The sequence below is a fragment of the Arachis ipaensis genome, chromosome B09 (assembly GCF_000816755.2).
Source record: "Arachis ipaensis cultivar K30076 chromosome B09, Araip1.1, whole genome shotgun sequence".
Classification (NCBI taxonomy): Eukaryota; Viridiplantae; Streptophyta; class Magnoliopsida; order Fabales; family Fabaceae; genus Arachis; species Arachis ipaensis.
Window position 1 is genome coordinate 141,178,075 of NC_029793.2, and position 12,929 is coordinate 141,191,003.

General features: G+C 35.2%; 3 protein-coding genes across 5 annotated transcripts in view; 1 reads left to right on the plus strand and 2 right to left on the minus strand.

Moving 5' to 3' along the window:
* On the minus strand, positions 306 to 1,174 carry LOC107616702 (zinc finger protein ZAT11). Its single transcript, XM_016318646.2, has one exon. The coding sequence runs from the start codon at positions 1,105 to 1,107 to the stop codon at positions 589 to 591; it is 519 nt and encodes a 172-aa protein (XP_016174132.1). The 5' UTR covers positions 1,108 to 1,174; the 3' UTR covers positions 306 to 588.
* On the plus strand, positions 5,361 to 8,948 carry LOC107618705. 3 transcript variants are annotated; one of them, XM_021110919.1, is made up of 6 exons: positions 5,362 to 5,522; positions 5,626 to 5,816; positions 6,606 to 7,997; positions 8,096 to 8,164; positions 8,245 to 8,443; positions 8,762 to 8,948. In XM_021110919.1, exons 2-6 carry the CDS (start codon positions 5,814 to 5,816, stop codon positions 8,821 to 8,823), a joined length of 1,725 nt encoding a protein of 574 aa, XP_020966578.1. In that variant the 5' UTR covers positions 5,362 to 5,522; positions 5,626 to 5,813; the 3' UTR covers positions 8,824 to 8,948. The 3 variants fall into 3 exon arrangements, with proteins under 3 accessions (XP_016176326.1, XP_020966578.1, XP_016176325.1); XM_016320839.2 differs by having other exon boundaries at positions 5,364 to 5,522; positions 8,538 to 8,948; XM_016320840.2 differs by lacking the exons at positions 8,245 to 8,443; positions 8,762 to 8,948 and having other exon boundaries at positions 5,361 to 5,522; positions 8,072 to 8,164.
* Positions 9,320 to 12,929, minus strand: part of LOC107616226 (2-oxoglutarate dehydrogenase, mitochondrial) — a 9,624-nt gene continuing 6,014 nt past the window's right edge. Inside the window, exons 4-11 of the mRNA XM_021110920.1 lie at positions 11,951 to 12,774; positions 11,643 to 11,869; positions 11,226 to 11,558; positions 10,893 to 11,139; positions 10,646 to 10,774; positions 10,351 to 10,566; positions 9,932 to 10,055; positions 9,320 to 9,801 (exon numbers count right to left, since the gene is read on the minus strand). Coding sequence (XP_020966579.1) covers positions 9,563 to 9,801; positions 9,932 to 10,055; positions 10,351 to 10,566; positions 10,646 to 10,774; positions 10,893 to 11,139; positions 11,226 to 11,558; positions 11,643 to 11,869; positions 11,951 to 12,774 — 2,339 coding nt within the window. The 3' untranslated portion in view covers positions 9,320 to 9,562. The remainder of the gene's footprint in view (positions 9,802 to 9,931; positions 10,056 to 10,350; positions 10,567 to 10,645; positions 10,775 to 10,892; positions 11,140 to 11,225; positions 11,559 to 11,642; positions 11,870 to 11,950; positions 12,775 to 12,929) is intronic.

The window sequence follows — 12,929 nt, forward strand, 5'->3', positions numbered from 1 at the left end:
ATGTTACGTGTATATTATCAATATAAATATTAAAATAAATTAAACTATATATATATATTTATATATTTTTATTAGTGGTTAATTTTAGTATACAAATAGTATTTTTTTTTGAAGTCACCAAAAAAAAAAAAGTATTTTTGATTATCCATAGTTAAAAGTAACATGCATAAGCGACATATATTTTACACTAATTTGCAATGTGGAAGCATTCCTACCTATTAGTTATCTTGTAGTTAGCATCGATGCTGCTAATTAATCAAATCATCTTAGCCAGACAGTAGTATTAAATAAACGAACAAGATGTGCAGAATTTTCTTTTATATGAAGAAGAAGAAGAATTCGCATCGTCGGTATATAAATCCAATAGAACGAACAATAATAATAATAGAAAAAAGAAGTGATTAATTTACAAATAGAATAAAGTAAGAAAGAAATGGAAGCTAAGAAGATAGAGTATCGATGGAGGGGAGGAGCTAGCAGCTATGGCTTTTTCTGGTATACATACATACACTAATTAAGTTTAATAAATAAATTAAAATAAGTATCTCCAAAAAGCTAATAACTAAGCTGGATGTGTAGCAGAAGTAGTTACAAACAATGGACCAAGTTAGGAGGATGAGTTATTGTTGGTTGTCCAATCTTCAAGAATGCCAAATCATTCTCAAAGGGAGTCAAGTTCAGATCCACAAACATAACTTCTCTCTTTCTTTTATTATTGCTAGTCACGTCTGAAGAAGGTGGCGGTGGTGGCGGTGGCGGTGCTGTTCTGTGACGCCTCATGTGGCCACCCAAAGCTTGGCCAATGGCGAACTCCAAGCCGCAAACGGAGCACTCGTGAGTCTTAGGCTTTGCCGGAGAGCCATGGCTATCATCACTACTGCTGTCTTCTCCGTTCATGAGCCTCGGCTTCTTGTGGCTTGCACGGTGGCCTCCTAATGCCTGAAACGACGAGAATTGCCTGTTACATGTCTTGCACTCGAATACACGGTTGTTGCTGGTGGTGGTGGTGGTTCTCTCAAGTCCTCCACCACCAGAAAGCAGCATGAGATAGTTGGCCATGGCTATGCTTTCAGCCTCTCTTTCTCTCTTCATGGTCCACGTCATCATCGGGTTTAGTTTGTTTCAAGTTTGAAATGATAAAAAAGAAGAAGTGAGGGTTTAGGGTTGGTTGGTTTGGTGGGTTTGATTTATAAACGCGGGGGGAGAGAGATTGATTAAGACAGTTTGCAGTTTGACTTTTCTAGGAAAGTAGGAATGTGTTTGAGTTTGTGAGTGTGACGTAAGCATATACGAGTGGTGCTGCAATTGGGTTGATGTAAGGCCTTTCTACATTTACTTTGACTACTACTGTCACAGCAACAACATACATACACATTATATGGAGGGGTCATTATGCTATTCAAGCCTGCCATTCTCTAATTCTTAAGAGAGAAAGCACAGGCACACAACGAATTTAGTGTATAATATGTACAATATATATAAAATCGAAATTATAATTAATTAATAATTAATTTAATTAATTCTTAATAATTTTAAATTTTAAAAAATAAGAATTTGATTATTAGAAAATTATAATCGGAATAAAATTAAAATTATAATCATTTAATAATTAATTCTTAACCATTTCAAATTTTAAATTTTAAAAACATAAGAATTTTGTTATGCAGAAGTTACGTACTTTTTCATTTTGCGCGTGCGAAGAACGTGCTGCAGCTTCTTCCTCTTCGGCAATCTCTTTTACTATCTCCGAACTGACGCAGCGAAGATCACCACCATCCACCATCCAGAACGCAACTCGATGCCATCTAACTGTCCGAAAACATCCGATGAAGACACTCCTTCACGCATGTTGCATCCGTTGCGCAGTCCAAAACCGCCATGGTCGTCGCCACCTTCAACGACGTCGCGGCCTGGATCCTCTTCGCCCTCGCTGTAGCACTCGCCGAAAAGGTCAACGGCAGCGGCGGCCACAAGGCCCCCTGGTGTCTGTGTTGGGTTCTCCTCTCTGACTTGATGTTCGTCATCTTCATGATGACGGTTATTCGACCGGCGATGAAGATTCGTGACGGATCTGATTGGAATCCACTCGATCTTCGGTGCATTTGTGTTCGAATTGATGATTTTAAAGGGAAGAAATTTTGCGGATAGTCTAATAGAGAGGATCGAAGATTTTGTGTCCGGGTTGTTGCTGTCGTCGTACTTTACTTGAGTGGGTTGAAGATTGACGAATTTAGATGCTAGATGTTTAATTTATTCGATATGTAGATGGTTATTTTATTTAATTCAATTTAAATATATACAATTAATAAATGTTAGATGATCATTTCACTAGATAATCAGATGATTATTTTAAATTAGGGTTGAGATTGTGGAAGGCACATTTTAAATGGAAAACAAAATATTAACTATGCCTTCTAGATGGGGGTGCCCCCGGCCTGTATCTAACTATCTATGCATGTGTTGAGTTGGTTATTACTTGGAAAATTAATCTCCTTCTAGACTTTCTATTTATATGACCAACCCATAGGCTAAAGAATTATTTATTTTTGGGCGTGTATCCCCATCAGTAATTCGGTATTTAGCATTGACAAAATAGTACCAGTCTAATTAATACTATATGTAACTTGTGAGTCACACTAAGATATCTTCTAGATCAGGTACATATTAAGTGACATAATCTTTATTAAATAAGAGGATTACTGGTTATTGGATTGGGTGAATGCATTGAATAGGACGGCCAATAGGTAGTGACACGTAAACTAGGACAAGTCAGAGATACAGCCTCCATTATCTTTTTGGTCAAACTCTATCTGACACAAGTACTTAGTTTATAAAAGTTTATTGAATCAGTTATTTGGATGTTCACGATTTAACTGATTTCTCATTTTCTTGCATAGTTCTTTTTAGAATAAAGTACTCATTTAATTTTTAATATTTAAATTAAATTATATTGTTATTTTTTAATGTTTAAAATATTTTATTTCATTTCCACTTACGTCCATGATAGAGAAAAGGGAATTGATATGAATTGCAAATAAATTATATTTTTTTAAGTATTATAAAATTAAAATAAGATAAAATAAAATATTTAAAATAAAAATAAAATATTTTAAAGATTAAAGACGAAATTAAAATTTAACTCAAATGCTAAAGATAATCCAGTATATTTTTAGTAGATTTAATGCGTTTTTTTTCCTGACGTGGAACTTAAATGCTAATTATAATCATGTTTACAAGATGCAAAAAGAAAGATCATAATCATTCGTATAAGCAAGCTACATAATAGGGTAGTTAGAATAAGGGAGTGGTATTGGCATGTCCATGTATCAATCTACTAATAAAAGGTTGGAACTATATATGGCTAGTTCTAATTATTAATGTGATCTTGATTTGCGCATACATAACTTAAATTATTCCATTACAAATTAAATACTGACCAAACCTAACATATCATTTTTGACATTTGTATACAGAAAAAGGTAATATTGTAATATTTGTACCGATATTATGGAATTATTATTAACAATAGGAAACCGCATTGGAGGTGAAAACTGAAGCGCATGCATGTGAAAGCTTGGGTGTTAGGTTTTATAAGAATAAAATAGGAAAATATATAAGAATGTGAAACAAAGCAATTAAAAAATATATAATCCAACCACTTTAATTTATATAATAGAATAGAGGCATAGAAGTTATATGCATCATCATCAATGTAAAGACGTAGAAGTATATTTGCTTTATAAATCAATCAGATTGATGTCCATAATAATGAAGCCTGACTTAACAGGTACAGGTATATGTTAATAGTTACAATAATCATTTGTAAAAAATATCATGTAATAAAAATAAATAAAATACTTGTAATGCATACAATATATTGTTTATTGGAGTAATTTTGAATATGGGAAATGGAGGAAATAAAAAGGAGAAATTAATATTTAGAATTAAAGTTTAATTTTGATGTGCTAATAATGTTAAAATATTTTACACAATTATTTAATTATATCCGTTCTGTTAGATAATTATTCATGTGCAGTCAATGTAAAATGTAGTTATTTTTTTAGATATATTGTTACAATCAATGTTATTATTCATACAGTTAATATAAAATATAGTTAATGTTATTATTCATGTCGTCAATGTAAAATATAGTTGTTTATTCATTTATATCCATTTTGTTAGAAGCAATATCAAAATTGAATTTTTAAAACTAAAATTAGATGTTTTTTTTGTATGACAGATGCGGATCTTTACTAATAGCGCTGGAAGTGAGTTAAGTCAGTTCAAATAGTTCAATAAGCTAAACTCGTGAGCTAGTGAGACACGTTTAAACTTGAAATTAAGTTCATAAATTAAATGATCCGAGCAGCTCATTAGCATCGGGAGCTGACTCGATTATATATATATATATATTAAAACTTTATAGTAATTCTTTATATATAATTTTGATGTAAGACATGAATAAAAAATTTATAATTAATATATAGTCAATATATAAAATACAGTCAATGTAAAATTTAGTCAATGTTATTATTTATGTAATCAATATAAAATGTAATTATTTATTCAATTATATCGATCTGTTCTTTAGATATATCCGTTTGCAGTTTCAAAATTAAATTTCTAAAACTAAAATAAGATTTTTGTGTATGTATCTTTATGAATAGAGCCGGAAGTGAGTTAAGCCATCTCGAACTCTATTTATTAATAGCTCAATCAGCTGAATTCGTGAGCTGATGAGCCGAGTTTGAACTTGAAATTAAGTTCATAAATTAAATGAGCCAAGATTATATTTTGTTATTTGAATTCGTTCGTGAATTTTTAGTAAGTCAAGTTCGAAGTTAAAAAATAAACTCGATTGTTAATAAGTCGAGTCGTGAACCAAACTCAATATTCATTTGCTTGATTTACTTCCAGCCTGTTTATGAATATGATTTTTTTTTGGGTCTTGGAATATGATTTTTATTTTTCTGGTATTTGTTGTTGTTTTTTTTTATTATTATTTTTGGGTCTTGGTTGTTCTTGTTTCTTTCGCATAATGATATCTGCTAAACCAAATTCGGCCCAAAAACAGAGGACAACTAATTAAAATGAGTTATCAGTACCCGTTTACTAGTTAGGCCACACTGGCCCAGGTTCGGTGCACGTCACAGTGTTGTTCTTTTTAATCAATTATATTTACCATAAATAATATATGAAATAATCTTATTAATATCTGTTCTAAAAAAATACTTAAATAGTTAAATTTGACAAAAAAGAGCAAAATCTTAAATAAACCTTTCCTTTTATCCACGTGTACGAACATTATGAGACGGTCCAGAAGAGGAGATTGTGGACTCCCGCAGTGTATACTAATCGTTTAGCTTACTTTGAAGCCCAATACTCTCTCACACTTCAGCTTGTTCCCTCTCTCACTTCTCTGCGATCGTTTTCTCATTCTTTCTCCGGCCGCCGCCAGATTTATTTGCCGATCATTCCGGCGATTTCATCATCCTTGTAGTTCCGCCAACCACTGAACTGCGGTCTATCTCTATTTTAAATTTTTAATCGGTTATTAGCTCAATTGCTCTTACTATTATATTTTAGGTTTATTTTGTTTTTTTATATGTTTTTTTTTCCCTGCAGATTAGTTTGATAAAGTTAGAACCTTGAATTTAAGGTGTGGTGGACGAATGTATATAGTGGAATTGAGAGTCTTTTGGTAGAAGAGAAAGTTTGCATTACTGAGAGAGTGAGAACTGGGAAGGTCTCCTCTGAATAGTTGCTGTGGTGAATCATTTGAGTCATTTGAAACATTTGCCAGAGAAAAAAAAATGGTACTTTCCAAACTATGATATACGGATACCGTTTGCATGCAAATGCCAACTCTGAATCTTAATTTCTTAGCGTTTAATTATTTAATATTATGTTTTAATGCTCATATTATATGATGTTTGCTTGAAAATCGTATATGATATTACACAGATTAAGTGTTCCTTCGTTGTGCTCACAAGTCACCATGCTATCAATATGACAAATTAAAATGACCAGTTTATGGTATTATGCTGTACATTCAAAAAATAAATGCTGCTGCTACAGCATAGATGTGATGATTCTGTGCCTCGATTGGTTTTATTTCCAGTTTCTTTAAATATGAGGCATCTTAGGGTTTTAATTTGGGAAATTTATGTTGAAGCTACACAAAAGTCGGTACTCATACAAATCAAATGTAGGTTGAATCTTGTTAGAGGGGAACAAAAAAATATTCTAGTATCAAACTTTTATGGTGGCTTTGGTGGCTGCCTGGCTGGTGAGAGTTATGTAACTGTCCTTTTGTATATGTTATGTTCAATGTGCTGCTTGTAATCTATAGTGGTGGTTGATGAGAAAATATGTAGTGTAATAAACTTTTGTGGACAATGGTAAAACATATTATTCAAACTTTGTGGATGGGATAGTATAACTTGTTACTAGAAACTACGTAAAAAACTTTGGTTTAAGGGTATTTACTTTGCCTGCCATATACATTGGAGTTTGTTTTGCTGTTTATCATTATTTTATACTGCATTTTTTGCCTATAAAGATAAACATTTTTAGCCTTTTTTTTTTTTTTGCAATCTTTTCAGCATAAAAACTTCTGGACGGCACAGGATACTGGCTGCTTAACTGAAGAAAATATGGGATATGAGAATGTTTCTAGAACTGAACAAAAGCGTGGTCATCAGTGGTTTATGGATTCAGGTGAACTGCAAGTATTCAGCAACATTAAAAGGCAGGCAGTTGAATCTGTTAACGGGAACCCAATTTCAGGAGTTTCTCATGTAAACATTTCTCCATGGGACATCAATTCAGGATTTCATTCAGTTACAGGACAATTTTCTGACCGTCTCTTTGGATCTGAGCTACGAGCTCTCAATATGGTTGATAAGAACATGACATCAATTAGAAGTGGTAACTTGAACACAGGAAGCAAGGATTTTGAGAATCAATATGTTAATAATCCATCAGTGGGTTTATCAATATCCCATAATATTGAGGACCCTTCACCATGTCTCAATTTCGGTGGAATCAGAAAAGTCAAAGTTAATCAAGTAAGAGATTCTGACAGTTGTATGCCTTCATCCATGGGGAACTCCTATGGCAATGCTGATAATTGTTTAATGTCAATAGGTTCTGGGTATAGCAAGGATGATGGAAACATATCATTGGGCCCAACCTTTAACAATATAAATGATAATTCCATCTCTATGCAGACCTCAATAAGTAAGACCAATGGCAATCTTGTTCCAATGGATCATGCCTTCAGTAAGGGGGATGGTAGTTTTATGTTGATGGGGCACAATTATTGCAAAGGGGATGAAAATATTTTATCAATGAATCAGCCCTTTGACAGGGGAGATGGAAATTTCATATCAATGGGCCAAACATATGACAAGGAAGATGACAATGTGATATCTCTGGCTACCTCTTATAACAAGGGGCATGAGAACTTTATGTCAATGGGTCCAACCTACAGTAAATCCGGAGAAAATTTCATAAATATTGGTGCTTCATATGACAAGGGCACTGATCATATAATGTTGATAGGTACAACATATGATAAGGTAGATTCAAATATTGCATCGACAGTCCTTTCACATGAGAAAGGAGACTCCAACTCCTTACAAGTGACCGAAAACCATAGTAAGGGTGAGGCAAATACGATATCTTTTGGAAGTGTTCATGAGGGCTGTGAACGAAATCTTAATGGAGGGATCATTAGTGGTTATGATCTGTTGATGGGCAACCAGACTTCTCGTGATTTGGATGGGCAGAAGACTGTGACTGAGTCAAACTCTGAACTACCTACAGATAGCACTCCAAAATCCAATCCTAGTACTGATTCTACACTTAAGAATAAAGATCCAAAGACAACCAAGAAGGCTTCTGCTAACAACTTTCCTTCAAATGTTAAAAGTTTGTTATCAACTGGTATTTTTGATGGTGTTCCTGTGAAATATGTTTCCTGGTCAAGAGAGGTAAACTAATTACTAGTATATTGCTTTCTTCTCAGGGGTGTCATTGTTCTTTTATAATGAATAATTTCTTTCAGTGTATGTGGTATTTTTCTTGGTAGAGAACTCTCAGAGGAATCATAAAGGGAACTGGATATCTGTGTTCATGTGATGACTGCAAACAGTCCAAGGTTAGCACTGCAAATTGTTGCTTTCTTTGGTATTTTATGATTCTCAAGGTTGTGCTCATACATTAAATTCTGTAATGAAGGCTCTTAATGCATATGAATTTGAGCGTCATGCTGGTGCCAAGACCAAACACCCTAACAATCACATATATTTTGACAATGGAAAAACCATCTATGCTGTTGTTCAAGAGCTGAAAAGCTCTCCTCAGGAGATGCTTTTTGATGCAATTCAAAGTGCATCTGGCTCTACCATCAACCAGAAGAACTTCCGCATTTGGAAAGGTAATGGTAATTTAGTTGCATCGTTGTGGTTAACAACTGAAAATCTATGGTGTAACCTTATTAATTTGCATGCTTGAACATTCCCCTTTATCAGCATCATATCAAGCTGCAACTCGGGAGCTTCAGCGGATCTATGGAAAGGACGAAGTGATTGTACCATCTTGAGCTCATTTTTTTTTCTTGGATTTTCAGAATAATGATAGATATGTGATATGTGCATAGTGCATAGCAGCTCAATGACATAGCAGCTCAATTTTTTTTTCTTTGGAAATGATTTTTATATATATGGTGATTTTGTCATTCCCTCGCAATTTGCAGATATCTTGTCACATTTCAGGGAACAAACTATTTTAATATATGAGGAGCTCTTAGTTTCCTAGGTCAATATTCCGGTTTAGCTCAATTTTGCTGAATGCTGATGCCAGACCATCATTCGACGTCATTTTTTGTTTTAAGAAATTGTCTTTATTGTAGATTTGTTGTGTTCCATTGTAATGTTTTTTTTTTTTATAAAAAAAAGAGTTTTTTAGTCAGGTATTGTAATGGAACTTAAATTCTGTAATCAAAATAATATTAGACCAATAATGAATGGATATAGCATAGCTTATATCAAGCATTTTCCCTCTCGTTTTGGTGGTAAAAGTTCCATTCAATAAGTGAGTTACTGTTCATAGACCGAACATTTAAACTTGTGTCTGTGATTAGTCATAAGTCTATCATGAATCAATACTCATCATTGGAGTCAATTTAACATCCTTTCTGATTATCTTCTTTGACATCCTACCGAAGACCCAAGAAACTTTAGAAATAATACAAACTTGAGGGATCACCTATATAACACCCCACAATTATGGAAGAGGCACTTGGGAATTTAAATAAAATAAAATATAAAACACTGGAAGTTATCAATTATTAACTCGCCATGAATTTCAGCTCACCTGGCATTTTGTCAGAGGCAGAACATACAATGTAAAGGGTGAAAAGTTTGTACAAGAATCATTATGTGAAGTACCCCTCAATTATTGCTCCATACATATGGAGGTAAAATCAAGTGCATCATCACTCTTGAATTCATCTATGGATGTATGTATATATGTACGTATAAATATCTGCAAAGCCTCAGTAAGGGTAGTTGATTGGTTCTGGCTGAATAGCTTTCTGAACAAGTTCAGCTTGCTCCTTAAGGTGAACACTCAGAAAACCAGTGGCTACAGCTGCAGACGGAGCACGACCGACATAATTGATGTCTTCATAGCCTCCTCTGCCAAGAGCCTTCAACGACGTTATAAGCCGCGGTAGAACATAAGTGTATGCCCCCATGTTCATTGGCTCTTCTTGACACCAAACAATTTCCGCATCTACCATAACACAACACACAAATGAGTGAAATAGTCAGTAGATTCAATCATTTGGCTTTGAATTGAACCACTGGTTGTTGCATTCAGGAAGGAAGTAGATTCATTACTACTATCGCTGGAAAATACTTACTTGGATATCGCTTGAGCTCTCGTTGGACGAGGTCATAAGGGAAAGGACATAGCTGCTCAACCCTACAGATTGCAACATCTTTTGCATCTTGCTTTCGTCGTTGTTCGTCAAGTTCATAATAAACCTGCAAGGGATACCAGATATTGGCCGTTACTGTTAGAAACTTAGAATATAACTATTTATGCGTCTCTTTCTATTAGCTTTAAGTTTTTGGGAAAATTAATTTCTTGACAGATAGTATCACAACTTCTATGATCAAAAGGTCTAAAATTTAATACTCATTAACTTCCAAAAGCAAAAATTTAAGACAATAAAATGAGAAAAAAGCCTATGCAAAATTCACAAAATCCAAAGAAAGACTAAGACGTGTTATGAAAAAACATATTAATGGATGCCATAGCATATTATAAATAACATACCTTTCCAGAGCAGAGTACCAGACGCCTGATACCCTCCTCAAGATCAGAGTGGTTATTTTGATCTTTGATGAGGCGCTTAAATCTGGTACCCTGTTTGTCGAAACCCGGGTGTCCTTGGACATCATCAAACTCAGATAAATGTGATCTACAATCCTTATGCCGAAGCAGGTTCTTAGGGGACATTACAATTAGAGGTTTACGGAATTCTCTATGTATCTGAAAAAGGGAAGGGTGGAGAAATTAATCAACATAAACTTTTAAGCAGAATGAGCTAAAACATTATGCCAATACCGACCTGCCGCCTTAGAACATGGAAGAAATTTGCAGGAGTTGTAACATTTACAACCTGCCAATTACACTCCTGAATTTGTTTCCTAAGAGTTGGCTCCATTACAGGAATCACATAAGGATTATCATCAGCCATCTGCAAGAAAATTAGAGAACTTTGCTAATTTAAATACTACCAAGAATAAAACATTGAAAGGTGAACTCAATATTAAGAGCAGCGAAAGAAATCATGACATAGATTCATAACAGATTACCTGAAGATAACGTTCCAATCTTCCACTAGAATGCTCAGGTCCCTGACCATCATAACCATGCGGAAGTAACACTACCAGTCCAGTCTGACGGAGCCACTTAGACTCACCAGAACTCAAGAAATTGTCAAATATCACTTGAGCACCATTAGCAAAATCACCAAATTGAGCCTCCCAGATCACCAACGAATTCGGATTCTCCATTGAGTAACCCAATTCAAATCCAAGAACACCAAACTCAGAAAGTGAGCTGCATATTCCATTAAAAAGATTTCTTAGATGAAGACATTCAACATCAAAAATTAAAATGCACAAGATGCCCGGAAAGAAGATTACCTGTTGCTAACAGTAAACATTTCTTCATTTTGGTTACTTATGACATGGTCTAGGGGGCAGTATTGCTCCCCAGTTGCCTGATCATGAACTACAGCATGGCGGTGACTAAATGTTCCTCTTTCAACATCCTGACCACTTAGCCGAACATGGTTACCTTCGACTAACAATGTAGCGAAAGCGAGTGCCTCGGCAAAGCCCCAGTCAATATCTTCTCCTGATTCGATCATTTTCGCACGCTGTTCATAAATTCTTTTTACTGCTTTATGAGGAGTGAAATTTTCAGGTAAGATTGTTATTGCTTTCCCAACATTTTTTAAAATCTCCGGTTTCACTCTGCACAGGATAGATCATATTTCAGCAGTGTTTTAGAAACAATAGAAAATATTCCAAAGTAACTGTAACATGGAATTATCATACCCAGTGTTCCGAATTCGTGAAAGCTGTTCTGGTGACTTGAAACCGGACCAATATGCAGAAAGCCAGTCCCTTCTTTTTGGAACATAATCTTTGCTAGCCAAGAATTCTTCATTTAGAATTGACATGACCTTCTTGTGTATCTTATCAATGTCCTGCTGTGTCACCTCCCCTGATTCCAAAAGTTTCTTCTGATAAATCTCTAGAGCTGATGGATGGTTTTGAATCACCTAGGTATATAGCTCATGCAATTAAAAATCTAATTGACTCATGCATATAAAAGGACTAGAATAATTAACAAGGGGGCTAACCTTATACATTTTAGGCTGTGTAAAAGATGGTTCATCAATTTCATTGTGACCAAATCGACGGTAGCAGACCAAGTCAACGACCACATCCGAATGGAAAGTCTGGCGCCACTCGGCTGCAAGTTCACAGGCATGAACAACTGCTTCCACATCATCACCATTCACATGAAAGATGGGAGCATTTAAGGCCTTAGCAACATCAGTGCTATATTGAGAAGACCTTCCAGCCTTTGGATCAGTTGTAAATGCAACTTGGTTATTTAACACAATGTGAATAGTCCCACCAGTAGTGTAATTCGGTAGTGCACTAAGGTGAAGAGTTTCATAGACCACACCTTGTCCAGCAAAACTACCATCTCCATGGATCAACACACCCATATTCTTCTTCCTGTCCACATCATTCGAGAAATACTGCTTTGCTCGAGTTTTCCCAACCACAACTGGATTGACAGCTTCCAAGTGACTAGGATTCGCCACCAGAGACAAATGTAACCTTCTCCCACCCCGAGTTGGGCGATCATACGATGTTCCCAAGTGATATTTAACATCACCAGTTCCTGTGTATAGCCCAACTTCATCCTGAGGTTGGCCACCACTAAATTCACAAAAGATCTGGCGAAGTGGCTTCCGGACCACGTTGCCTAAAACATTAAGTCTTCCCCTATGTGCCATTCCCATGACAATGCTCTCAACCCCAAGATCAGCTGCTCGATCAAACATTTCTTTCATGCCAGGAATAAGTGTCTCTCCTCCTTCAAGCCCAAATCTCTTTGCTGATTTCCATTTTGTTGCCAAGAAATTCTCAAAAAGAGTACTCCAGGAAAGCCCTAAGTCTTCCCATTCCCATGACAATGCTCTCAACCCCAAGATCAGCTGCTCGATCAAACATTTCTTTCATGCCAGGAATAAGTGTCTCTCCTCCTTCAAGCCCAAATCTCTTTGCTGATTTCCATTTTGTTGCCAAGAAAGCCAAGAAATTCTC

Excerpts from the sequence above, each read along its gene's own strand:
- LOC107616702 (XM_016318646.2), bottom strand. The coding sequence starts at position 1,107 with ATGATGACGTGGACCATGAAGAGAGAAAGAGAGGCTGAAAGCATAGCC.
- LOC107618705 (XM_016320839.2), top strand. Across the intron at positions 8,165-8,244 it reads ATGACTGCAAACAGTCCAAG|GCTCTTAATGCATATGAATT; the intron begins GTTAGCACTGCA and ends TCTGTAATGAAG. Across the intron at positions 8,444-8,537 it reads GAACTTCCGCATTTGGAAAG|CATCATATCAAGCTGCAACT; the intron begins GTAATGGTAATT and ends CCCCTTTATCAG.